This window comes from Aureobasidium pullulans (assembly GCF_000721785.1).
Source record: "Aureobasidium pullulans EXF-150 unplaced genomic scaffold scaffold_28, whole genome shotgun sequence".
NCBI classification, from domain to species: domain Eukaryota; kingdom Fungi; phylum Ascomycota; class Dothideomycetes; order Dothideales; family Saccotheciaceae; genus Aureobasidium; species Aureobasidium pullulans.
The window spans coordinates 152703-179228 of record NW_021941048.1 but is presented as its reverse complement, the minus strand read 5'-3'; the positions used below and the strand labels follow the sequence as shown (position 1 = coordinate 179228).

Below are 26526 nucleotides of genomic sequence, written 5' to 3'. Positions count from 1 at the left end.
AGTGTCAGAATAGTATCTTGATACAATATTGAATCATTCGGATGATGATGTACCTGGGATAGCACATACCGTACTGATAAGCTGCAATTTTTTTGGCTCTTTCAGGGGCAAATGTGCAGCTGTTTGGTGCTGTAGAAGGTTATGAAGTTATTCGAGATCAAAACTGTCGACGTAGAATTGGTCAAGTTTAGGTCTCTTGGGATACGATTGTTTCATTTTCATCGCTTCTCATGCCTTAATTCAACTCCCTATTGCCCTACGGCTTGCTTGTTATGATCTTATCACCCCCTATTGACCTAACCCCATGGGGCCGGTTGAGCTGGTCCTGCAGCCGTCTCGCTGTTGCGATCAACGCGGCGCCTGGGCACAGCGGCAGGCATACGTGGAGGGCTGTTGAAGCCACCACGACCACTGGCGCTAGCAGAGGCCGCCCCGCGGTTGGATGCGCTAGGAACAGCGCGAGCAGGACGGTTGGCGGATCCACTGGTAGTGGGCGAGGGGGGAGGCAGCTCAAATCTGTCGAGGTCCGTGGTACGGTACCCCCAGTTCTGGAGAAACCTGTTGAGGGCTTGCATATTGACCAGGTTGAAATCTACCTCGACCTTTGGAAGGCCCGTAACTGCGAGGATAGTGGCCAAAACCAGGAGAAGGGTCGCGATCCCGAAAGGATAGGTCAACGCCTCTTCGTACGTGGCCCCGCTATCTCCCTCGTCCTTTGCCTCAATGTAGTTGATCGTAAGAAGTATCAGGATGTCTCCAGCAATCGCGCCGAGCTTAGAAGCTGCTGCTGCGTAGCCAAGATAACGACCCCTAACAGACGGAGCGCAGGTCCCGACAGCTAGGAGAGCCATGTTTGATCCCGCACCGAACTCCTGAGCGAGATGGAAGAAGGCAAAGAAGACCATGAGTACCGGCGACAGAGGGGAGACGAGCAGGGTCCCAACCGTAGCCACGATCAACACCCCGAACACACCCTGGATTGCGGTGCCGATTATCAACGTCTTCTTAGGACCCCAGAGCCGCTTGGCGGTAAAGTACATGCCGAGAATACTGCCCAGCACATTGAAGGCACAGATGAGGGAGGTCCAGCCAAACATGCGCCACAGGTTCGGGCGCTGATTGCCATTGAGGATCAGGACCTCGGTAGGGACGTAAAGGCCGAGGCCTGTCGCAGACATCTCATGGAAGGCCCATGCCATTGCGATAGTAATCAGTGTTGACTGATAGAACTCGTTGAAAAGAGCTGGAGGGATTCGTGTTCTTGCAATGCGCATACGTCTTTGTGCGCCAGTCTCATTGGCCTTGGTACAGCAGTAAACAATGTGACAAGACCATGTATGCAATGGTAGAATGGCACCAATGGTGAGACAGGCTGTCAGTACCCCCTGGAGATGTCCCTCGCCATAGATGAGAAACTGGAACAAGCAGTCAGCACGGGGAGGTCAATCTTAAAAGGCTCGCGAGACGAACCAAGACGAATGGAACAAGATTTGAGAGCAAGTAGCCCAAGTGGTACTGCAGAGTTTCCGAATAGAAAAGAGCGCGCCATTCGCGTCCTTGTATGTGATGGAAGGCCTTGTCAGAGTTCATCACGAACGTGCCAACGAACTCTACGCCTAGACCAAATCCAAAGCCAGAACGAGAAACCGCGAAGAGGATCTTGAGAGTGAGCAGCTGTGCATCATTCTTAACGGAAGCTAGAGAGATTAAGGCGCAAAGGATGGACCAGAAGACCGTTGTGCTAATTCCGAAGAAGATCATCCACTTGCTTGATATGCGATCTGTGTACCGACCGCTCAAAGCCATACCAATGACCATACCCACGTTCAGTGTTATGTCCATGTAAAGTCTCGTATCGACATCGAATACAGATCTGGCGCTCATCATTCCAAGGATGAGGGTGACAGCCCCAAGACTACCATTCAGGTAGCCTTCTGTGAGGCCTGCGTCAGTGAATATGGTTATGAGGAACCAACAGAGGTAATTCCAGATCTCGGCGAACATGTTGGCGAGTTGTCGGGATACAAGGAGAAAAATGGGGGCTGCGACGGGATGTGTAAGGTTTTGGGTGCGCAGAACCAGGATAAGCAAACGTCAGACAGCAAACAGCGGATCGGGAATGGACATTTACTCGCATACAAACAACACAAACATCGCAACATGGCACAACTCATGGATGTCGCCAGAACAACCGTCTTTTTTCTAGAAACCTTAGATAGAGACAGTCAAGAATGTTCATCAAGTTTCTTTGTCATGTTTTGCACTTTCTTAGTCTTTCGCTGTCGTATGGGTCTGATAGCTTTTGAATCCAACCATCCTGCCTACCCAAACCAAACTTTTCATTCTTTCTGTCAAGAGCAGTATCTAAGCCTGCCAGAGCTCCTACCTTGATACCTGGCCCTGTCATTTGCGCAATCCCCAGCTTTAGTACCTTCTCTATGTCTTTGGCATTGCTCAGAGGGCTGCAGCGAATTGACTGTACTCAAGAGATTCACTGCGACTCTCACTTCGCCTCGCCGTGAGCGGTCTGTCTGCAGAACCATTCGTAATGCCCAAAGCAAAAGCGACCAGGCGGTCTGCTGGCTCTGGCAAGTAGTGGTGTTTTTCCAGCTACGATACTGTCATTGACTGGCGCTGAGATGATCACAGATTCGCGCGCCTTGGCTTGTGATAAGCGTTTGGAGCCGTGCTGACTGTTCACTCTGCGACCTTCTAGAGGAGGGCCTGAGCAAAGCAGGTCTAGGTCACTCCAGCAGGTGCGCTCCGGTGGTCGAGCGGCAGCTCTGGGTTCTAGCCATTCGATTGTACCGGGCTGGATTGAGTTTTCATGAGCTTCGCGTGCCTTAATTTGTGCAGCAGGAGGGCCTGAGCAGAACGGGTCTACGTCACTCCAGCAGTAGCGGCGCGGTGGGTGAGCGGCGGCTCCAGATTCAAGCCAATCGACTGTACCGGACTTGACGTCAGTATCCCGAGCTTCGCGTGCCTTGATCTGCGCAGCAGGAGGGTCCGGTTGGCACATAGGATCTTGCGGGCTCCAGCAGAAGTGATCGCGTGGTCCACCAGCAGCTCTAGGTTCGAGGGAGTAATCTCGGTCGTACATGGCGTCGTCGCCTCGGGCTTCGAGGAACTCCGCATGTTCGTTTGCAGGTACCATGCCACACTGACTGCCGGAACAGCAATAGTCGTCAAAACAGAAGTCCACGGGTTGTGAATGTGTCCCAAGCTCTAGTGGTAGCACTTGCCCAGGTTCGGCGACATCATTACGAGACTCGAGCGTCTTGTCGTCTACGATGGTAGCTGCAGAATCGTACTGAGTGTCGTGTCGATCGTGGTAGGTGTAGAATCGAGGCCACGTAGCGCTGGCTTCAAGTTGATGTGGCGACGGCGCTGGACCTCCGACAGAGTCTGTTGAGACACTTCCAATCGGCTTGGCAGTAGCCACCACAGCTGCAGACGATAGCAGAAATAGCAACCTCATGTTGAGCCTGTAGAGGACGAGGGAGTGGAGGTGTGGACCGTGCTGGCAGACAGTAAATGCTTTGAGGGAACTGTCCGTTCTGTGAGAGATGAGGTCGTGATGACTTCTCCGTGAGAGTTCTAAGCGGGAAGGATGGAGCAGTGCGCAGCGCTTTACCTTTTTATATGTGACCAGGTGACAGCTGTGAGAAAGAGTCACCAGATTTTACTGACTCAAAAAGCTCGCGGATGAGTAGAATTGGGGCGTGGAGCCACAGCAACGAGCGCTCCCCAAACTTGCTTCGGATGATCGGTTACCAATCGCTGTCTGCTTCAATAGATCATGTTGAACATGCCTGCTCTGGTGTCCACTGTCATACGACTCTCTGAGACTGCCAGGTTCAACAGACGTTGGCTGGAGAGGATATGGAGCAGCATTAGTGGCTCATACAAGTGGTGCATTGCCAGCCTCTTAGTCTGGCGTTTGCAAGTACCTCTATTGCCGTGATGGCATTGTCGTTGACCGTACTCAGAACAACGTGATGGTTGCGAGCTTCGAGTTGATGATGCCTTGACACGTAAGCACGAAGTTTGCAGTCCGAAGATGAGCCACAAACGTGGCAGGCGTTGAGAACGCGGCGCTTTGACGCACGGTGCGCTATTTCTCTGTATCCGTCAGCTGCTATACTACGCCCATCCCACGAGAGGGTCCGATACTTGTGAAAGTGCTGATAATCTGTCTTCCTATCGCCTATAGAAATGCTCGGGAGACTGTTTAATGCTGTCATAGAAGAATGGAATTCCGACCCGGTCAGATGCTTCGAAGTGTCCGTGGCCCTGTCGCGATTGTGAGCAGTATCGAGAAGTCCGCGTACACAGCAAGATACTTCTGCCTTTCTCAGGGCTGATCAATAGTAGAAGCAGTCAGACTCTGTTGCCTGGGTCTAGGGAGATATCACGAGGGCTCGAGGCTTGGGTCCAGTACTCCTTTGATGAGATGTTCGTTTGACTGAACTTGCACAACTACAATGACAAGCATTATCGTGGTCCGGGAAACCATCAAAAAAACGTAATTAATGCTGACAGCTGCCTTATCCTAATCAGATAGCTTGCAGGTCATCGACACAAGTTTGCCGCCTCACGCAAGGCACTCAAATCAACACTGTTCAATCATGCCAATCTATCACGAATTTTAGGACTGTGCTCTACATCCTAACTGTTATCTAATGAGTGACCAGTATCGAGATCAAGACATTGACAGTCTTGCAAGATCGGAGTGCTGGTATGCAAGACTGATCCAATCGCAGATGACAAAAGACTTGGGCATCTATACGCCAGCTGTACATCAGAACATTGCATAAGAACACCCCAAAGGCGTTCGATGGTATATCCAAACAACGGTCGGTTCATACTGTCCGACTTCCCAGGAAGCCAAGGATGCTCGGCATAACCAGAGCTGTGTGCCACGCTGCGGGGGTTGACAAACTCATCCAGCAGGTCTTGGAAGAGTTGTTTGTCTTGAGTGTGGATACGATGGCGTGACGCGATGAATTGGCCTCGGTACGTCAATGTGTATCCTTGACGTAGTGTTGGATTCGCTCGTGAGTAGATGCTCTTCAGAACGTCCGGACTCTCTGACCAGGTGGAATGGTCCCAACATTGATCCTAAGACGAACAGTATTCTGAAACATCCGACAGGGAAAGAAAGCCAGTGTTGGGAACAAGGTAGTCTTGTATCCTCCGCCGAACGCTCCATGAGTAGTGTAACTCAGCTTGCATGAAAAGAGTATGGTCAGCGGGGTCCTGCCACCCTGTCGTGATGTGGTGCAAAAAGGCAGCACCTTCTCGACCGACATTGGGACGCTGTCTGACGATGACATCGACGTTGAAGGGTAAGTGATGTCGTAAGTCGTCGCGGAGGTCTTCCGGTTCATCTTGACCGGTGCTGTAGATGATGACGCGTGTTGTGAGCCCGGAGAGAGGTGTCATGTTCAGTATTGGGCCAATGTAGCTAGCAACCGAATATGCGGATTCATCATATCTTGATACCACGAGATCCATGCTATCAGGTCCCTGGGACATGTTGCTGGAAGAACTTCTGGCGATCAGAGGCATATTGTGCTGTCGAACTAGCTAAATCTGACCTAGGAACAAGTGCCCCCTAGGCATTCTATCAGCTAGGCTTATAAATAAGCGTTATCGCTTTAATTTGTCTTAGTACTTGTCCGTCAAGTAATTATAGCCGCATCATTCATCCTTATCCGGTTATATGGTTAGTGTGCAATCGCCTTAGCGTTTGCTCAAATTAGACTAACGATAGAGGTTTGGCTCGACGTCCAACTATAAGGTCTAGCGATAACGTTGCGCTAGGGAGTGTCAACGTGCTCGGGCACTCCGGGGCTTGAATCTTGCACTAACTATAATCCTTCAACGCATGCTTCATTGTCTAGAGGTTCCGTGGATGCCCTTTGGGCCAGAGACCGATGTTCTACTAGACCCAAGCAATCTTGCATAATGGATTCTCATTTTGTTTCCGACTTTGAAATTTTTCTCAGATCAGGAACAGGTCTGACGCTGCTCGCTCAATTCAAATTACACCGTCATATGAGATCAATCTCCTAGAATATTTCGTATCTTCCTCGAACCAGCAAAGTATCCGCGACACATTTCAGTATATGCAGAAAACGATTGAAGACTTAGGAAGTTTGGTGAATATATTATTACCTGCTTCCATGTTGCATTTTCAGATATCGCTGGAGTCCTGGAAGGCGCCATAGGTAATTTGGCTTCGCAGCTGTGGCAGAAGCGATCTTTGCGACGACACTGTCACTGTATTGAATCAATCTTGTTGGCTTTGAATTTCATCACAACAACTACACACCGAAAGCTTTTCAGCTAAGTGTAGGCGAATCCGACACCACCGTGTCGGCTGTTCGTCGAGGAAAAGCTATACATGCAGACTTGACCGCGAAGATTCAGCATTAACTGCCGATCCACACGGTGCACTCCTAGACCATGGAGCATAGACATCCCGGTGAACAACCATTCTCACGTTTCACAACAGTCAATCAAAGTGTCAACTAGAAGCAGCTTTTGGCGAAGACCGAGTCAGACATGCAACGGCTACAGCTAAGCATGAGCTGAAGCTCGCTGCAACGGCTATAGCCAGTGCCGAGCTGAACAACGCTGCAATGAGCCAACGAATGGAATGTCTCGATCATGTCCGAACACGCCTTGGACAGCATTGGACGTTGATACAAATAGCTCTCCGTCTTTCATACGACATGGAGACAAGCACCCAACCATGCAACTCGTTCTGCTGTTCTGTTTCGTCCTTGCCGCACACTCTCTAGCCATCGACCAGAGATCGTGCGTCTCGCCCGAGGTACTGACTGTTTCTAAACAAGTCTCGGATCCACACTACTTCTGTGCATGGTATCTCAAGGAGTATGGCATGTTCAACTTTGTCAAGTACTTCAACAGCTAACTATTTACAGTGGAAGGACCAATTCTCCGATTCTGGGCATCAATGTGAATGCACTGCTATCAGCGTGTCAGTGTGTCGTCAGTGTTGAGCCCTCAGGCATTGAAGCAAAGAATCTGGCAGCGATTCAGAAGGCAGCACGTCTTCAAAGCTTTGTCAGCGCAACATGTCCGAGCACACCTGCCAATCCCATCACCAAGCAATTCACCAGTCCAACTTCTTTCTGCCAATTCTCCGCGTCTTTGTAAGTCTGGCTAGCAACATTACCGTCGGGAGCTTAATGCTAACTTCTAGGGAAGCGAACGACATGATTCACCTATACCGAACTTGAACGTTCCTGCCGTGCGCAAAGTTTGCAAGTGTATCTTGAGTGGTCCTAAGATATCGACTTCCAGCATGGTGAAGTCGACTTCGAAATCTTCTTCATCCATTAAAGGCTCAACATCGAGCGTTGCTGGTAAATTGACCAGCAAGTCAACTACGGGCAAAAAATCTTCTACTGCGATCAGATCTTCAACAAAGACCTCATTATCGAAGATCACCGTCTCAAGCAAGAGCTCATCATCAACCAGACTTTCTGCGACTTCATTGTCATCAACTTCGCGAACCTCAAGTCGCGTGTCATCCTCAAGCAAGTCTTCGTCATCCAGATCTTCGACTAGACCGTCCTCATCAACTAGACCGTCCTCATCAACTAGACCGNGCAATACCCTACATATGTCCCCTACGTGTGCTCAGTGGATAGTGGTACCCTTGAGGTCTTTTGCTTCAAGCAAGCGAGTGCCTCGAGCTCGGAAATTAGTACATGGTCGAATGGGTATTCCACTTCTGCGGGTCAATACTTGTGGTCTAACAGCGGTACTCCGCAGTCGGGCTCTACGGTGTTCCGTCTGTATGCCGACCCCGTCAATTGCGTTTCTTGAACACCGTCTCAGCTTTGTCCATCTGCAAATCTCCACATGTCAAGGTTTCTTGTCTGGTCTTACTCGGAAGTCGTGTTTTTTCTGTATACCGGCTTGGCCACATGCGAGTGGCTTGTGTGGATGCCGCTTTTGCTGCTATCAGGCTTATAATAGGTCAGACGTATCCAGATCACGTTTTACGTGCATAGCGCAGAATCATGCTATCTATTGTCACGTGCCACATGCGGAGCCGGATCCAGGTCCACGGTTCTACGCTCTTCGGTCCGTCATGACATTTCCTGCTTTGAGAAAATTCTATATATGCATGCTATCTATCCCATTTCAGCCTCATCTGCTCTTGCCTCGTACTCTTTGGGTTGTTTTTCGACCAATTTTTCAAACCACATGTTGAAGACAACATGAGCATTTGCTCTTCTATGGTTGCTATCTCCATTTACCATTCACTATACGGGCAAATTGACTCGCTACCTCGGCTCCATTCCACTATCCCCGACGTGCTGGATTGCCTTCGTCTGCCGCAAGAATCGAAAGCAATACTATTTGAGCTTCGATGGCATATGGCTTGGTAGGAGTGTCACATGAGTGGGAATCGGTCTCGTTGTTTTGACGGCCACAGTCTCGGCGTCAAGATCTTTTGCACCAAGTGAAGCATACAAGGAGAGTGATGGATAACGGGATCGGGGCACAAAGCAAGAAAGCGCACGACCCGATGATCGCATGTGGGCTGCTTTGACAAAGCTCGGCGATGACATTCTGAATGCGGATATTATGTACGACACTGCTTGGATGCCTCGAAACATCTCGCTCAGGTTGTGATGATTGTATTTCTCCGTCAGGCCGCCGTTTCAAGTCGCCAGCCATGAAGATGCACGATGAATTTGTGACTTCAGTGTGCATATAAAGGTAGCTTGTGATTTAGGTACTATCAACGGACGTGTATCCAAATTTAGATTGCTTCTTGGATGTTGACAGGTATGCTCTACCAACTCACCGTGGCTTGAGACCAAGGTCTGTCATTGATCGTTGAGCACCTTCCATGAGCAGTGATTGAGCATTGTGGTTTAAGATGCAGTCTTGCAATGTATCAGATTACTGCAATATCACGTTGCTCAGTCAAGAAGCGACAAAGATTTCCGTTGGTCTGTATCTAAGATCATTTTGGAAAGAAGAAGTTATCAAGAGATATTGAGAGAAACAAAAAGAGCTATACAATCGAACAATTTGCTATCTCGAAAAACCGAAGACTAGTCCCAAACACGACTTCTCGACGCGTTGCTTCCGTGACTCCTTCCTAACACGACATCAACCACCACATCTCCGAAAACCCACAGCAAACCTCAATTGCAGCACCGCGCACACCAACACCACCTACAACCAGTACCATGGTAACGAGAGGTTTGACTGATGAGGAGATTGAAGAAGGCCTCATATCCATGGAATTGAGGGAGCACACAAGGAAGAGAAAGCACTCCAGCGCCTCATCAGCCCAGATCGCTCGTAACCGACCGCCTCCAGGTGCCAACACCCACGCGATTGAGGGTCCAGACCGTCCAGTGCTCCGATCTAGTAAGTACCTCAGTCTACGCTCTATGCCCTATTGCATGCGCATATCATGAAGTTTGTCATGAGACTAACTGATCTCCTCTAAAGTCGACACAAACGACGTCTCCACCATCTCATCCGATGATGCCCCCTCCACTGAAAACAATCCCTCCTCCTCGGATGATGATTCAGACTACATCCCTTCTCCCACCACCCACAAATACCACATGACCCCTGCCACATCGACCACCTCTCAATCCAATGTTCTCACCAGCTCTACCGCTGCAGCCGCCTTCCAGCCAGCCCTTCCCTCCAGCAACGTGCCTGTTGGAGCACTGGACCCCAAACAGCCATTCAAGCTCAACCAGCCGCGCCCCCTGGGCATTCAAGTCCCTATTGATGCTGCTGCCACCAGTTATGAGTGGAAGTCATACGACCGCACCTCCATCGACTGGAGCAGCAAGTCTGAACTCCTGAGGTTGAACGAGTGGCGTACCCGCGCCACCAGGGCAAGGGGCAAGAAGCTGAAGGCTTACACTGATGGCAGAAGAAAGGAAGCTTGAGCGGTTCGGATCAATACTGATTGACTTGACGCTCCCCCGAAGAAGGCCGGCTCCTCCCTTACTACCCTGGTCGAGTCCTCCAATGATCCGATCTAGAAACCTAAGCAGTGTGGTGGCTGTGCGCCTGATGTCTAAGGTCATCACATTTTCCGTTCGGCATCTAGACAACGAAAGCAGAGCATCTGTCTCGCCGGTAGTTGCGGATAGATCTTCCTTGAAAAGCTCGAGAGAATGAAGCACTATGGAATCAAGAAGGATTGGGCTAGTACCGATAGAGAGGGAGAGGGGAAAACGGGCGAACCCAAGGGCAACGGTGATCAAGTTCTCAAGACGTCTTCTCTGGAATCCGACGCCGTGAACCTGGAGGAAGATGGATATGGCTTAATTTCCCGCAAGAAGCAGCCAGTGATGCTTGTTCAATCGACCAAGCATACTCGGAACGTTTCTTTCAGCTTATCAATTACGTTTACATTGCACTTTTTCCGCCTCTGAACCAACTTCCAATCACACATTGACTGTGCTTTCCACTTTAACATGACATTTCGCCAGATAGACCTCAAGATCCACCGAGGTTCCCATGTTCAAATCGTCTTTCGGAGAGAAAAATCTACAAGTCTTATTCTCCCTGGAAACCATAAAGTCTCACCGATCCTTTGACGACTGCTGAACTTTCCAGCCTTAGCGACACCACCATTATAGCGAGAGAGGAAGGTCGTCCACACAAACATCGTCCCTGGCGGCAAGACACATCTATTTTGGAATCCCGAAGGAGAGGGAGGGGAGTGCGATACGACTCTCACGTCAGTGTACCTTGAGCTCAAACGTCAACGCCCGCGTACCCCATCGGAAGTGATGGAGGAAACGTTGCATTGGTTCAAGGATGCAATACATGTCTACTCGAGGGTCATGAGATGTCGACGTAAATAAGAGATGGTCTGTAACGCCGTGGACCTCCTTTCGAGATGCGGAGGAAAGCAGAATACGTATCCAACGTCTTCGAACATGGTCCTCGACCGTTACTGCTCGTAGATACTGTGGATCAAGATGCAGACATCGCTGCGCTTTTTCAAGAGTGGAAAGTATGGTTGATTGGAGCGAAGGAGATGATGTATGAGAGGCAAGGAAGGTGACGGGTGACATGTTCGACCTGATAACACTCGCCTGAGGGGCGAAATAGTGCTCTCATTACTTCAATACATAGCTCGCTCTCGCATACCATTTCCTTCGTCTGAGCTGTTGTGACGGATTAGCTGATGTTGCGCAGCACAGTGCTGAACCAGCTTCGTGGAATGCCATAGCGGCGTGGGTTTCTGGTGGCATAATGATAGACAGGGTAAGACATAGAAGGGATGATGGTCGGCTCGCCGGTACTAGCAGATCCAACCGCTCTTCATCAAGAGGTCGAGAGGACTAGGTAATGGTTGATGACAGCTCTGCTTGTAATCCAGAGTCTGGCCCATCTCTTGAGAGCAGTAGCGTGGTTGACGGAGAGAAGACATCATGCCCTTGCCATATTCCAGTGTTGCCACGCCACAGCGAGCACACCAGTACATATCCTCGCTCTCTGTCGTATACGATCGCAATCGTCCAGATCACTGATTCAGACAACCACTGAAATTCTCCGTCGTAGAACGCAGCAGTATCTTGGCGCCGTGAGCTGCGAACCGGAGTGCTGTTTTCCTCGCGGCTGGCTGTTTTGTTCACCAACCTCCAAACAAAGCTTGTCACAAGCACCTTTTCCTGCGCAGGAGAAGACCATATACAACAAGAAGGTACGTCTTGCCACACCATCGCCCCTGGCTCCCTTCTCATCCGCCCAACCTCGTATCAAGGCACCCCTATCACAACAACTTGCTTACTCTTTCACACCTTAGGACGCAAAACATGCAAGACATTAAGCCTAGAAGCAGAGGCGGCATGCGAGACGTAGTCAGCTCCGACGAAGATACTATGCCGCTACGTTAACCGGGCACAGAAGACTATCCACGCCCGGATATACGTCGCCGTAGCTCATTCAACGGGGAGGAAAGCGTCTCTATGTTTAGAATTCTACAGCAACGAGCGGGGCACCTTACTCCCTCGATCGTAGCAGCTATGTAGCGGTCGAGGGAGGTTCAAGCTAGGCCTCTGCCGATCACTGCTAGAGAGCTAGGAGGATGTAAGATCTCCTGATTAGCCATATCCTAGAGCCAAGCTGACTGTTTGCAGATGACCCAGATACTGTAAAAATTCAACAACAAAACTACGAAGAGATAGTTTCGCGTGTCATACTAAAGGATGAGAAAGCCAACAAGCTAACTAGCCGCTCAACCCGCGCAGCAGTTCGTGCTGGCAAGCTCCCTAAGCGGAAGCGAGACGACCAGGTCGAAGGTAGCATCCACTACGAGGTACCTGTCGAGAGTGAAGACGACGCTTCCAGTAAGACACATCATCTATTGCTTAAACAGACCGTGCTTTGTGTCAAGGAACAGTGCTGACTATACACCAGTTGCCAAACCTTCTCGTAAGAAGAGGGGAAAGAAATAACTCCTTTTTCGTGGGAACCGACCAAGAAGAAGAAAGAGAAAAGAGGAGTAATGGAAGATGAAAGATGGAAATTGGTTCTTTGTTGCGTTGTTGCGCCTTTTCCGGCCTTATCACAGTCTTTACCGTTTTTCTATTCGAGCATGACATCACCTTCCTTCCCAGCTAGAATCAAGATTGCAGTGAGGGACAATGAGGTCGAGATGTACTCGTAAACGAGGGTAGATGGAGGAAAGCGGAATGAACGACGCGAGGTGGAATTGAGACTTCACCGCCCGGCATCGGGACCTCGGTCCATCTCAAGACCGACTCGACGCTCGTGCACCAAGTTTCGAGGGGCTGCATTATCACCACCCTGTCTCTACCAAACACTCGACAAGATTGACGTCTGCTGCGTCTACCTGTCGCAACCATGAGGGGCCACATTCAATGCGCTTTGCTGCTGGCAGTCCTCTTCGCATGTCTCTGCTCAGCAACCCACACGTCCAACTGGGCCGTCCTGGTCTCGACCTCCCGCTTCTGGTTCAACTACCGCCATCTCGCGAACACCCTCTCCCTCTACCGCACCGTCAAACGCCTCGGTATCCCCGACTCCCAGATCATCCTCATGCTCCCTGACGACATGGCATGTAACCCGCGCAACTCTTTCCCCGGCAGTGTCTTTAATGACAAATCCCGCGAACTCGACCTCTACGATGACCGCGATGCTTCCTCGATGGGCAGTGGTATAGAAGTGGACTACCGTGGCTATGAAGTCACGGTGGAGAATTTCATTCGTCTGCTTACGGATAGATGGCCAGAGTCATACCCGAGGAGTAAGAGATTGATGACGGATGACAGGAGCAATATTTTGATTTACATGACTGGACATGGAGGCAATGAGTTTTTGAAGTTCCAGGATGCAGAGGAGATCTCGTCGCATGACTTGGCTGATGCTTTTGAGCAGATGTGGGAGAAGAAGAGGTATTGAACATATGTGACCTTGATGGTTGGAATGTGAGGACTGACTTGTGGTGATGAACAGATACAACGAGCTGCTCTTCATGATCGACACCTGCCAGGCAAACACCATGTACGGCCAATTCTACACTCCGAACATCATTGCCACTGGTTCCTCCGCTCTTCACCAATCTTCCTACTCCCACCACGCAGATCAAGACGTCGGTGTTGCTGTCATTGACCGCTGGACCTACTACAACCTCGAATTCCTGGAAGAGCAAATCCACTCCACAAGCAGCAACGTCACCCTGGGTCAACTCTTCGACTCCTACGATCCTGTCAAAGTCCACTCCGATGCCGGAATCCGCTACGATCTGTTCAACGGTGGTGAACACGAGGCTCGCAACAGGAAAGTTGTCGATTTCTTCGGAAACGTACAAGGTGTCGAAGTCGACGAGGTCAAGAGTGGAGCAGAATCTTTGGCCGAGTGGAAGGCCGATCTCCAAGCTCTCAAAAACTTGATGCAGAAGTCAAGGGACTTGATGGAAGAGATGAAGAATGTGACGGCTGATGTGGACTTTGCTGAGGCCACTGTTTCGCCATCGCAGGGCGAACAAGATGCTTTCGGTACTGCTAAACTTCTGGATCGAGCATCCACATGGAGCAAACAAGCTATTGGCACTGCAGCCCTGGCTTCCCTCGGTCTTCTCTGGACCCTCAGCTCTCTTTTCGAAACCTGAAACAACCCAGCCATACATTTGAAATATCGATACCAGCAACCACACCAGATCAGTCTCTCTTTCTCCCGCCGCCAAAACTCTCCATAGCCCCATCAACTCCGCTAGCCCACCTAGCCACTCGTTGCAACGAAACGGGCAACACCCCCAACCACTCAACCAACCAAGCATATACCGGCATACACAGCACCTCATTTCTGCCCCTCTCAACAGCGTCCACAATCTCCATGGCCAAATCCTTCGCCGCAACCACGGGTCCGAAAAAGTCACTTGGACTCTTCAATGTCGAGAACATATTCGTGGAAAGTTGACCTGGTTTGACGAGGACCATGCGGATATTCTCAGCGCCTGGATTTGAGGCAGCAGGCAAAGAGGCGATTTCTGCGGACAGGGAAGTGTGGAAAGCGAGGAGAGCGGCTTTGGAGGCGGTGTAGTCGGTTAGGTGGGAGGCGCCTAGATGCCCGAGCACTGAGGAGACGGTGACGATTGTGCCGCCCAGGGGTGCTGCGAGCATAGCTGGCAGAAAGGTGCGGCAAGAGTGAAAGTGGGAGAGTGTGTTTATGTTGAAGGTCCGGGTGTATTGAGATGGTGTTAGGGAGAGCAAGGGGAGACCGTTTACGATTCCTGCGTTGTTCATCAGGATGGTTGGGGTGCCTAGCTGTTGATTACACGTAGTATCAGTATGCGATCCAACTCCCTTCCGAGCTACTACTTCTTTTTCGTGACGGTGCAAATACTGGAAAGGAAAAGATGTGCTTTTTGGGACATGACGAAAAGAAACGATACATACATCTCTCTTCACCTTCTCATAAGCCTTTTCCACAGCCTCAGCATCGCCAACATCAACTTTATACCACCTAATTCCTTCCTCATCTTCATTCTCTGTCCACTCGTCAGGTTTCTTCACATCCCACACCACAACCCCACACCCCTTCCTCTCCAAAACCTCAGCGATCATCCAACCCAACCCTCCCGCCCCACCCGTAACCACCGCAATCTGCTGACCCCAAACCACTTTTCTGGCTTTTCCATTGCCGAATCTCGTGTTCAGAGCGCGGATGCCGTAGAGGATTGTGTACCATACAGCAATCAAGAACGGGGTAGCATGGATGGGTTTGGATATTGCGAGGAGAGTGAGGATGTAGCTGATGGTAAGGAAGTAGATGTATGGGAGGGGAGGGAAAAGGATAGAGGTTAGGTGGAGGAGATAATCTAGAGAGAATGAAGGGGTATGGGGGTGAGGGGATAGGGTTATGGAGTATAGGGTTGAGATTAAGAGGAGGAGGAGAGTGGTAGAGGGGGTGAGGAGGGAAAGGATATCCGTCGTTAGAGCGGAAACTTCGGGCATTGTGTGGTTGGAGTTGCTGGGCTGTTTTGATAGATGGGTGGAAGCTAGACTTGAATGCTTTGGGATATTTTGGTGGGCTTTTTGTGCTATAGGGGATTTATCTTTGTGGTTTTTGTTTCGTTTGATGCGGTGTGTCTCGTTCTTCGATGTTTGTGGATTCGTGGTTGTCGGCGCGTACATTGGGAAGTGCAATTGGTGGAGTTTGCTGACTAAGCTCCAGTGACCTTTGTGTTCTCGAGCTTCGGAGCCTTTCCTTCGAGTCTAAGTGTTGATATGTAAATTCGTAGTCTACCTTGTTCAGCCAAACCATCTGCAAAGACTTTTCGGCGACAGTCAAGCAGAATGCAGCAAAGAGTGCTGAGACAGGTGGGTGTGAAACCCAGGAAGTGGCTCCAAATCAAACAACGTGCACCATAACTCCAGATCGTCCGCGACTCTTCTCAGCAGGTCTGAACTATTTCTTAAATCCTAGAAGAGTTCTTTCATACTCGACAAATCTATTCCACCATCGCTGAGGTACAAAAATGCTTCATGAAACACGTTGTGTTTGTCACCCTGGCGCGGTGATAGCGTTTCCTCGAAGCTTCGCCGCATTCCGTGATGCCAAGACGACCATGTAATCACTTGTAGACTTGTGGCATGATCAAGAGGGGTATGAGGGGATAGCTACGAGCCTATTATGGCTCCCTGAGAAACGAGAGACGACACGATAGACATGTGGTGGAGTCGTTGGACATCGGGAGTGCTCAGGGAGGAGGATGGATCCGCATGCCGGCTTTACGATTGACGATTGGTCCGAGCCTCGTCCCGCATGTCATTGTCCTCGACCCCTCCATGCCGGGTTGATCTCTTGTAATCCTCGCCCATCACCTCGACCACTCCGATTACTTCGAGCTAGCGAATCACAGCTTCATAGCTACCGATAACAGGAACTACAGCACTCGCGACCACCAGATCCGACAGCAAATCGAAGCCGAAACAGCAGTCGCCACCCACACAGCTCTCGTTCTCTCCGTTTCCACACAAAACAAATCGCCTTCGCCGCTGTCGCAAGAAACAACAACTTCATCTGATCAACAAGAACCGTCCACCGGTTCCTTTCCCCCCTCCCTCTCTCCAGTCGGCACTGCCTATACACCTTTAAACACGCCTTGATCCGCTGTGGTCATCGCGAGGTGTCGCAGAGCCAGACCATTCAATCCCGGCACATGAGCAGCCACCTGTGGAAGTACTACCTTCAAGATGATGTCGACCGATTTCGACATTTACTCGAGACGGCCTCGTACAATGTCCGTCCACACCAACACAGGGCACAATCCATGCAGTCTCCCGCTGCCGTAAGCTCGAGTCCGGGTACCCTGAGTACCTCGCCTACACTTACGGCAAAGGCTCGAAAGCCTTCACACTTCTCGCCACATGCAGGAAATGTCCCACCGCTTACTCGAGCCGACATCAACTGGCGCGATGCCAACGGAATGACCTTACTTCACCATGCCGCCTCTTCGACCTCCGAGAACGCTCTGGAATTTGCACAGGCTCTTGTCGAGCATCCCCTGATCGATCTGTATCTGCAAGACACCGAGAACTCATGGACCGCCCTACATCGCGCGTTCTACTTCGGCAACATCACCATCGCTCGCGCCATTATCGAGCGCGATACATCAGATGCTCTTGGAAGAGGAATAGGAGGAGGCTTGGTCAAAATCAAGGATCGTGAGGGACTTGGTCCGTTGGATTTATACTCTGCGACAATCAAGGATAGAACTTTGCGACCGGAGGGCCAAGGACGTCCTAGGGCTGGATCTGATGCCAGTGAAGAGGAGGCTGACATATCTGATGAACAAGAGGCTAGGACACGAGTTATCGAGTTCGCGACAAACATTTCTGGTGATGAGGTCTACACTTTTGGAAGCAACAAGAACATTACCCTTGGATTCGGAGATGAGGATGACCGACAATACCCAGAGCGCATTACTTTGAAACGTCCGGATCATTTGCTACAACGCTTCTACCGCGAATATGTCAGAGACTATGAGAAGACTTGGGCAACATTCGATCCTGTCATCACGCAAACTGGCCACTCAGCTCTTCCACGCTCCTTGCCTGTCGAATCGATGCCTTGGGTGGTCAAGAATAGACCTCTGATTATCCAAGACGTCTTCATGGCCAAACTGTCAACAGCAGTCTTGACTACCGATCCAGAGTCAAACCTTTACATGTGTGGTCACGGACCTGGTGGCCGACTTGGTACTGGAGACGAACAATCCCGCTTCAGATTCGTCTGCATTGAGAATGGCGCTCTTTCTCGCAAAGGGATTGCGACCGTAGCGCTCGGTCAGAATCATACTTTGGCTGTCGATGCTCGTGGAGAGGTCTTTTCCTGGGGTAGTAACTTGTATGGCCAACTCGGATATTCCCTTCCGAAAACTGGCATCACAGATGAGGACCCCGTCAGTTGCGTACCAGCGCAGATCTTTGGACCCCTGAAGCGAGAGATTGTCATTGGTGTCGCAGCTTCACGCATCCACTCGGTCGCATACACTTCTACATCTTTGTACACTTTCGGCAAGAACGAAGGCCAGCTTGGCATTGTCGATTCGGATGCACGATCGCTCGAGTACCAAATCACCCCTCGCAAGGTTGCAGCTTCTCGATTTGCTGCTCCCATTGTCTCGGCTGTAGCCATCGACCGAGCTACCATCTGTCTGCTGGAGAATCATGACGTCTGGGTCTTCGCCAACTACGGATACGCTAAGATCCAGTTCCCTCTCGATGGCTCAAGCAGTTTTCTGAAGGATAGCTTCCGAGTTACCAGATACGATGACACTGTCAATCACATCAGCAAGATCACGGCTGGTGGAGACACGATTTGTGCCATGTCAAGCAGCGGAGAGGTCTACACCTTATCAGTCAGCCAAAGACAAGATCAGGCCAACGCATCCACTACCAATCCGACCAAGATTCGAGGTGCCCTTTCTGCGCCGCAAGAGATTTGGTCCTTGAAGAAAAACAACATGGCCGCTCGCGATGTTGGTGTAGATGCTGACGGATCAATCATCTTGACCACCGAAGAAGGCAGTGTCTGGAAGCGATCAAGAAGAACCAAGATTAAGGACGGAAAGTCCATGGATGCTGTTCAGTACAAGCCAAAGGATTACAAGTTCTCTCGTATCGCTGGACTGTCTCGTGTCACGGCAGTACGATCTTCAGCGTACGGCGCATATGCTGCTGTTCGCAGAGACTGCGATGTCACCAAAACACAGACTTTAGTTGAAGAAAAGACCATTTGGAAAGATCTGTTTCCTCTTCTTTGCTTCCACGATCTTCCTGTCCATGAAGACGAATCTGACAGCGAGAGCGAGGAGCCACAACCACGCTTCTGGCAAGGTCGCAAGAAGCCAGATGAAGTGCAACTCCTCCGCAAACAACTGCTTGAATCGAAGGACATTGAAAAGGACCTTGAGGAACATTTGCGGCAAACGTCAAATGAGGACTTTGCCGAGTTCGACGCCATCATTGGGACCAACGTGTCTGAGTTGCGCTTCCCCGCTCATCAATTCATCCTTGCAGGACGAAGCAGAATTTTGAGAAACGGCTTCCAGTCACTCAAAGACGATAGCGTCTTCAGCGTGCCTGAGTTGATGACCTGCGAGCACGACTCTGTCGGCCGACCTGTTATAATCTTCCAGGGACTCGACATATTGACTCTTGTCGACTTCTTGCTTTACTGCTACACTGATACTATTGTCGACTTCTGGCATCACACTAGACACTCACCCAAGATGGCCTTCAGATACAGACAAGTCCGCACTGAATTGATGAAGATCGCTGCGAAGCTTGAGCTTCTCAAATTGGAGCCTGCAGTCAGACAGATGATTGAGCCAGAGCAGTGTCTGCACATGGATCTGGACATTGCTGCTAGAGACCAAGGCTACTTTGCCAATGGAGATATCAGAGTTCAGCTTGTTGACGATGAAGTCCTTGTTCATGGATCTATGGTCTGCCAGAGATGTCCTTTCTTCGAAGGCATGTTCATGGGGCGCGCTGGTGGTCGATGGCTTGAAGAAAGACGTGGAATGCTACAGAACGCCTCTGATGCTGTGGACGTCGACCTTCAGCATATCGAGTCAAATATTTTCCGTATGGTCATTCGCCATATTTATACAGACGCTGGTGAGGAGCTCTTCGACGACATTGTTAGTGCGGACCTAGATGAGTTCCTTGATGTTGTCATGGAAGTCATGGCTGTTGCGAACGAGCTCATGCTTGATCGCCTCTCACAAGTCTGTCAAAGGGTCGTTGGTCAGCACGTCACAACTCGCAATGTATGCGGTCTACTCAATGCTATCGCACCCAGCTCAGTGACCGAGTTCAAGGACGCAGGTCTTGAGTACCTGTGTCTGAGTTTGGAAGGCATGCTTCAGGGAGGACTTCTCGATGAGCTCGACGAAGATTTGCTGCTAGAGCTGGACGACATCGTTCGCGATAATCAGCTCGCTCTTATGCCATTCGCAAAGAGTGGCCGCGCTGAAGCCATGCTTCATGAACGTCATCCTGAGCTCGCAGCTCTGATTGACCGCGACCGTCAGATCAAGCTTGACTCTATCATGCTACACACCAAGCATCAAGACATTGATGGCTGGGGTCCTAACTCCTTCCGAGGAGGCAGCATTGAGGACAGTGGACATGCAAAACAAAAGGCACGGAGGAAGTCCAAGGATGCACAATCAGCCGCGATTGAATCTGCTCCCAAGGGTAAAGCCGTGTCATCTCTGGGTACGAGTATCGAAGAAGGATCTGCATTGGACTTTGGTGGAACGAAGGTCAGAGCAGAATCAGACTTGGAGACAGCTCTGCGCAGAGATACTGCGGTCGGCACCCCTACTGATTCGTTGCTGGACCCTAAAGGTAAGGCGGCCACGCCTCATGCTGGCACTCCCAAGCAAGGTGGCTTTGGCTCGACTATGACGCCCGCAACACCTGCGAGTGCATCCAGTGTACCTTGGGCAGCTACACCTTCGCCTGGCGCCAAGCTGGAGATGAAGGATATCATGGCACAGGCGTCTTCAAGCCGTGTCTCCAACCTTTCCCTAGGCATTGCAGCAAGTCGAGAGAAGGCTTCAGAGGATGCTTCAGCTGCAAGAGCTGCTGCGAAGATGTCACAGAAGGAGCGCAAGAAAATGCAACAGGCACAACAGTCCGCTGTCGTGGAGATTGAAGAAAAGATTGCCGCAAAGGTCGCCTCGCCATGGCAAGTGGTATCTGGACAGAAGATCCCATCTCTGAAAGACGTCATTGGCGACAAGCCTGCGTCTCCCGGTCCATCAGGCAGACCGCCGCCCACTCCTCGTACCAGCACCACGCCACAATTGACCATGCGTCAGACAATTGCCAATCCGAAGCCATCATCCAAGCCTGCTGCCGCTATTGCCGCTTCACCCAAGAACATCGGTCCTGGCTCACCTATCGTCTTAAATCAGCCATCTCCAAGACTCGGTCCTCAACGCGCTCCCTCAAACCAGGTCAGCGGAAAGTCCCCGGCCCCTGCATCCCCTAGAATACAAGCACAAGCTTCGCCTTTCGCACCAGCCAGACCATCACCCACATCCCGCCAGAGCCAACCTCAGCCTCAACGCAAGGCTTCTGCACAGCAAACAGCCGCCTCCACGTTGGCGCCTCCACCACCTCCAGATCTCTCATCTCAGTCTTTCCCTTCCATCCAGTCAATCGTCCATTCTCCGCGAGCAGCAGAACCCGCACTCCAATTGTCTCTGCAAGAAATCCTCGAACAGCAACAATACGAAAAGGACATTATCAAAGAAGCTGCTGCGGCAAGAAGTCTTCAAGAGATCCAAGCCGAGCAGGAGTTCCAAGAGTGGTGGGACAAGGAAGCCGCTAGGATGAAGGAAGATGAAGAATTCGCTAGACTTATCGCAGAGGGCAAGACGCCTGAGCAAGCTGGTAGGAAGAAGGGCGGAAAGGGAGGAGGCAAGCAAGCTGGACCCGAGAAGAAAAAGGGAGAACAAGCCGCACAGGACAAGAAGAAGACAGAACCTGCTGCATCAAGCCAGCCACCTACTCAAGGCCAGTCTTCCAAGCCACGAGGTGGAAGAGGAAAAGGCAGAGGTGGCGCTGCTGCTCCTGCGGGAGCAAGTAGAGCTGGATAAATCCCTTACTGCATCATGACTACATATCTCTTTCGAAGCACAATATTGCTTCACATACATTGCATTGTATATATACCACTTCATTATAAAATTCATGTTCTTTCAAACCAAACGCTTGCCGATCTTGACGTGTTCATTCTTTGTTAGTGGATTTCCTTTACTCGCAAGGTTGAGCTGAAATCCATCTTCTTGAAGCAAGCATTGCTTGATCCAATGAATGCCCATCTCAGCCAGTACAAAAGAAGATGACGAGAAAGGAGGTTTCTCCCGAGGAAATGAAGTGGTGGTGGAGGTCGGCACTATGACGTAATCAGATGTAGCATAAGCATAGATGCGAGTAGTCACTCGCAACACGGAAGATGACCTTATCCTACCCGTCGTTTTTATATATTGCTGCGTATTCTTGTTGTAACAGCAGAAGCACACTACTTGTTTCCGGTAACCTCCTCAGTCACAATCAACCAGCGTCCCAATTTTGTTATCAGCCGTCTCGGAGAAATCATACACGGACATCTATCACCAGCAGTAAGCTCGCTCATTTGAACCCGTTTTGGACGGAAAAAGGGGTGAGAATTACCAAGAACCATGGAGATCATCAAGGTATCAGTGCTACCCCTTTTCTTACCTTTTACCCCTCTTCGTCCCTGTTCTCCTCTTCACCAATCTCTCCACTTACACAGCGGCCAAGAACAAAAAGAGTCTTGACTAGAAAAACTTGTTAACACGAACCAGATACAACTACGACTATTGTACTGGCACTTGAATCTAGCATTGCATTTTCGACTATGCAAACCATTTGCTCTGACATGCTGTATCCTTGCGTTTCTTCTGGGTCTGTTGAGTTCGCGTTATATCCGTAATGAGTGGGTTGTTAGATTAACAGCCATGGGACCAATCATTGCGGTAGTGGTATTGTGCTCCGAACTTCATCTCGGTGTTGGAAGAGTCGTGCAAGAGGAGGAGGAAGGAAGGGGATAGAAGCACCCCATGAGATTTATAGGCAGCACTGGCTAAACAAAGGAAATTGTTGTATCCTGACGAGCAGGGAAGTGGTGGCTGTTTTATCTCCCTGGCGAAATTTGAAAGTTGTGCAAGACTCCACGATTTTCCTTGATTACCACTACTCTGTTTCCGGACATTGTCAAGGTTGTTGTCTTCAATCGCTTTCAAACAAGACACACACACACACACACACACACACACACACACACACACACACACACACACACACACACACACACACACACACACACACACACACACACGTTCACCGAATGTAGAGGATGTTTCTTTTTGTTGATCTCTATAATATACTGGAGCATCAATCTGATATCTTGACACACATTTACTCTGTACCCAGAAGCTGACGTAACATCCCTTCCCTTCTATCTCAGTGCTAAGTTGTGTAAATCAAGGACAAGCTCGTTTAGAGCACATGATGAATTGACAAGGTCTGAGAAGAGCTTACTACCGACAAGCAAAGACAGCAGTCCTATGATCATAGCGTCTAATTTGTCAGAGGCGAGATCAGCGATCTGGAGTCTGAATGCACTGGAGCAGAAAACGACTACAGGATGGGCTCTGGCCCGCCCCTCTAGATGCAAGAAGGTAACTAAATCTAGCGGTCGAAAGGTAGGATGTTGTTGAGATTGGAGTGGTAGATTAGGACGACAGTGCGGTAGCACCTCCTCTTTGAAGATTCATTTGGAAATCTGTGAGTGTGCTGACATGATCGAGACATGGTTAGTGTCTCGATTTTAATTATTGTTCTCTCGCATCAATATTGGCTACACGATAACCACGGCTCGAGGCAGGAAGAAGAACAGAGTAATACAGGCTTGACCACAGAGGAAGAAATGTCTATGCTCGTCACATCTATCCCACATCTTGTTCATCCTCAGCAACCTCCTGATCATGCCTCCACTCCTTCAAAAAGTCCCATCGCGCCATCACACTACCAACCCCATGTTTCTTCTCCAAAACCCTCATAGCATTGGCATCTCCTCCTTCAACTGCCGCATCTTCCTCCTCCGTCCACACGCCCGCCATATTGACCCTTCCACCTCTGGCTTTCAAGACGAATTTGGCGAGTTTAGGGTTCAGAGATGTGACACGGAGAGCTTCTTTTATGAATTCTTCGGAGAAGCCGAGGGCGATCTGGGAGTCCACCCAGGGCCACACTTCGTCGTCGGCGAGAACTTGGGAGTCGGTGTTGTAATAAGGATTTGGGTCTTCATCGTCGAATTGGGAGGGTGGGGGCGCTATGTCCTGGTCGAAAGGTTGAGTTTCGGCGTCGTAGATTGCTTGAGTGTCTTGCCTGAAATTTTCCTGTGGTTGAGACGGCGCGGAAGAAGCTTCCCAGGGTCGTGTTTCGGGAGGGTCGAGTTGCATTTGAGTGTCGTTGGCGAGGAATTCTGCTGATGATTGGTAGGAATTTGGCTCTGGTGCTGGGCTGGACTCGAGGAACGCTGGGTCGTACACGCGTTCTTCCATGGGCTGTTCTTGCGGTGTTGGAACGTCTTCGTCTTCAACTTCATCTTCATCATCATCAGCGTACTCTTCATCTGCTTGATGAGTACGCGCCTCGGCTGCTTCCATGGCTCTCTCTTTTAGTCCGGGTGGCAGAAGACTTCCCAGAACATCGATAAAGTCCGCTTGGTCATCATCTTCTTCATCCTTCTCCAGATCAATGCCTCTCTTTTCTCCGTCTTCAGAAAACCCATTCTGGGCTTCGATACGAGCGAGATTTGCTCTGGTCAACTGATGGCGGGCGTCTCTAGTTTCCTCCATTTCTCGACGCAGCTGTTGTGCTGCCTCAGCTTCATGCGCTGTCTCTTCTTCATCAGCGAGGAAGCTCGAAGACGGGTCGACTTTGCTGGAGATACTAATAATCTCATCATCTTTGACTGTCGCTTGTTGAGCTGGTCCTGAAGGAGTCGCTGCCTCGGCAGGAACAGTTTGTGGTGACTCTGTGCGACGGCGTTTCGAAGGTCCTTGCTCGGCATTTTCACCGTTCTGTACTTTTCGTTTGGTCGACATGTCGGACACATCAGCCATATCCTGGTCTTCGTTCAACGCACTTGCTCTTGATGCGCGAGGGGTCGTCTCATCTTCAGCGTCAACAATATCCGCTGAGGTCTTCGAAACATCAGCGGCAGCACGCTTCTTCAGATGCGGCAAAGTTTTGATAGGTTGACCCTGATTCTGCCAGAATCTGGCCCATTCACCATCACCTCGACCCTTCTGAAACTCTGGATCATCCTCGTTCTGCAGCACAACAGGTAAGACACGACGTTCGTAGTAAGCACGCCACTCAATGGCGGTACATTTGGAGTAGGCTTCGGCAAAGGACATCCAGGATTCTTGGTAGCGGCCTACGCGAACATTTTGAATGTCAAGCGCACAGTTCAGGAGAAGGTCGTAGTCTTCATCAGTGAATTTGGAGTCGTCGTAAATCGCAGGATCAAGCTCAGTCGATGCAGACTTGTGATTGGCAGAGGGCTGTGATTGAGGCTGACGATATTGCGTCGACTGCTTCGACTGCTTCTGTTGAGACGTAACCGGCGAGCCCATATCCGGAGCTGTAGCCACTGGAGTGCTAGCCTGATCCTTCAATGCTGTAGCAGGGCGAGATTGAGGGGGCTGCAGTGGGCTTCTGGCGACGGTTTGCGGTGAAACTCTTGTCGCGGACTGTCTCAAGGCTGTAGCAGGACGTGATGCAGAAGGCACACTTTGAGATGGTGTCTCCTCAGAAGCGATCACTGAATGTGGTGCAATAGACTGCGGACTACGATTCAGTGGTGATGCAGCGGATGCCGAGGCAGCTGGAGGTACTCTGAAAGCTGCACGCTTCACTGGTGGCCGACTGATTGGTGGCTCCGGGGATGGGGATGGCCGAGCAACAGGGGCATCATCTTCAGCTGGCACCTCTTCGTCAAGATCCACTGTGTGTTGGAGAAGATCGACCCAATGACCACGCCAGGATTGGTAGCTGTGACGAGGGTTCCTGGCTGCCAGTTTCTTATACAGCTCGTTGCCTTGGAGAGCTTCACCTTTGTTGTAAGCTCTTCTCACCCAGGAGATTAGCTCCTCGTCGTCTTCGTCTGTGAACTTCTCACGTGCTTTAGGAATTGTTCTCATTGGCGAGGTTGAAGGCCTCACGATCGGTGTAGAGCGAGGAAGGGCCGTTGAAGACAGATCGGCAATCGAAGAAGCCAAGCTAGGCAAGCTTTCGTCTGGATGATCTTCCCATCCAGAAGGAGGTCTGGAGGCTAGGGCCTTGACATAACGATCGCGCCATGATTGGTAAGTGTGCCTGTTGTTGTGTGCGGCCAGGATTTGATAGATTTTGTTGCCTTGAAGAGCTAGACCGCTGTTATTGGCCTTTTGCACCCATTTATACAAGATTTTGTCGTCGTCAGTGGTAAAAGGAGTTCTGGTGGCTTTTCTTGAGGATAATGTGTTGGTGGTGATTGGGTTGGTGGATTTTGGGCGTCCAGCAAGGAACTTTGACTCGTCTTCCGGTACACTGCCTTCTTTGATGGCAGTCTCGATGAACTTGTAGGATAAAGAACCAGGTGGTGCATCATGGCGTACATGGTCGGCGATCAGATAGTCAGCTTGAGCCTCGAGCTTGACCACCGAGCCGGCGTTACTCTCGACCAGCGAGACGTAGTGTGAGCGTTGAGGCACACGCTGTACAATGAAAAACTTCAAGCCATCAAAGATTCCACCCTGTACACCCGCCGAGTCGTCCATGTCTGTATACACAACGGCCGGCGGCATGGCGGATTGGATGATATCAATGGTCGCTGCCTCATTGGCGAAAACAGAGAGTGACGCGC

General features: G+C 50.5%; 9 protein-coding genes across 9 annotated transcripts; 4 read left to right on the top strand and 5 right to left on the bottom strand.

Annotated features, from left to right (window-relative positions):
- Positions 1-220: 220 nt before the first annotated feature.
- Positions 221-2004, bottom strand: M438DRAFT_369020 (uncharacterized protein; the record flags this gene model as incomplete). Its single annotated transcript, XM_029908080.1, has 2 exons — positions 221-1415; positions 1471-2004. 2 exons carry the CDS (start codon positions 2002-2004, stop codon positions 297-299), a joined length of 1653 nt encoding a protein of 550 aa, XP_029756193.1. The 3' UTR covers positions 221-296.
- A 125-nt stretch (positions 2005-2129) lies between these two features.
- M438DRAFT_349255 (uncharacterized protein) lies at positions 2130-3758 on the bottom strand. Its single transcript, XM_029906353.1, has 2 exons — positions 3635-3758; positions 2130-3557 (listed from the first exon to the last, which is right to left on the bottom strand). The coding sequence occupies exon 2, from the start codon at positions 3476-3478 to the stop codon at positions 2504-2506; it is 975 nt and encodes a 324-aa protein (XP_029756192.1). The 5' UTR covers positions 3479-3557; positions 3635-3758; the 3' UTR covers positions 2130-2503.
- A 937-nt stretch (positions 3759-4695) lies between these two features.
- On the bottom strand, positions 4696-5520 carry M438DRAFT_254441 (uncharacterized protein; the record flags this gene model as incomplete). Its single annotated transcript, XM_029899691.1, has 2 exons — positions 4696-5121; positions 5146-5520. Coding segments are annotated over 2 exons (801 nt in total), but the record flags the coding sequence as incomplete, so codon positions are not given.
- Positions 5521-6760: 1240 nt separating this feature from the next.
- M438DRAFT_339308 (uncharacterized protein) lies at positions 6761-7602 on the top strand (the record flags this gene model as incomplete). Its single annotated transcript, XM_029904205.1, has 4 exons — positions 6761-6903; positions 6954-7184; positions 7240-7339; positions 7411-7602. 4 exons carry the CDS (start codon positions 6761-6763, stop codon positions 7600-7602), a joined length of 666 nt encoding a protein of 221 aa, XP_029756190.1.
- A 1643-nt stretch (positions 7603-9245) lies between these two features.
- Positions 9246-9968, top strand: M438DRAFT_339307 (uncharacterized protein; the record flags this gene model as incomplete). Its single annotated transcript, XM_029904204.1, has 2 exons — positions 9246-9429; positions 9514-9968. The coding sequence occupies 2 exons, from the start codon at positions 9246-9248 to the stop codon at positions 9966-9968; spliced, it is 639 nt and encodes a 212-aa protein (XP_029756189.1).
- Positions 9969-12903: 2935 nt separating this feature from the next.
- M438DRAFT_282582 (uncharacterized protein) lies at positions 12904-14170 on the top strand (the record flags this gene model as incomplete). The annotated part of the gene is made up of 2 exons (XM_029901311.1): positions 12904-13454; positions 13516-14170. 2 exons carry the CDS (start codon positions 12904-12906, stop codon positions 14168-14170), a joined length of 1206 nt encoding a protein of 401 aa, XP_029756188.1.
- Positions 14171-14252: 82 nt separating this feature from the next.
- Positions 14253-15242, bottom strand: M438DRAFT_258640 (NAD(P)-binding protein; the record flags this gene model as incomplete). The annotated part of the gene is made up of 2 exons (XM_029899744.1): positions 14253-14825; positions 14958-15242. Coding segments are annotated over 2 exons (858 nt in total), but the record flags the coding sequence as incomplete, so codon positions are not given.
- A 1114-nt stretch (positions 15243-16356) lies between these two features.
- M438DRAFT_349253 (uncharacterized protein) lies at positions 16357-22018 on the top strand. Its single transcript, XM_029906352.1, has one exon. The coding sequence runs from the start codon at positions 16724-16726 to the stop codon at positions 21680-21682; it is 4959 nt and encodes a 1652-aa protein (XP_029756186.1). The 5' UTR covers positions 16357-16723; the 3' UTR covers positions 21683-22018.
- Positions 22019-23277: 1259 nt separating this feature from the next.
- Positions 23278-26488, bottom strand: M438DRAFT_349252 (uncharacterized protein). Its single transcript, XM_029906351.1, has one exon. The coding sequence runs from the start codon at positions 26465-26467 to the stop codon at positions 23558-23560; it is 2910 nt and encodes a 969-aa protein (XP_029756185.1). The 5' UTR covers positions 26468-26488; the 3' UTR covers positions 23278-23557.
- Between the last annotated feature and the right edge of the window lie 38 nt (positions 26489-26526).

Bases quoted from the DNA above. Each gene is read 5' to 3' on its own strand.
- M438DRAFT_349255 (XM_029906353.1), bottom strand. From the start codon at position 3,478: ATGAGGTTGCTATTTCTGCTATCGTCTGCAGCTGTGGTGGCTACTGCC.
- M438DRAFT_349253 (XM_029906352.1), top strand. From the start codon at position 16,724: ATGAGCAGCCACCTGTGGAAGTACTACCTTCAAGATGATGTCGACCGA.
- M438DRAFT_349252 (XM_029906351.1), bottom strand. From the start codon at position 26,467: ATGCCGCCGGCCGTTGTGTATACAGACATGGACGACTCGGCGGGTGTA.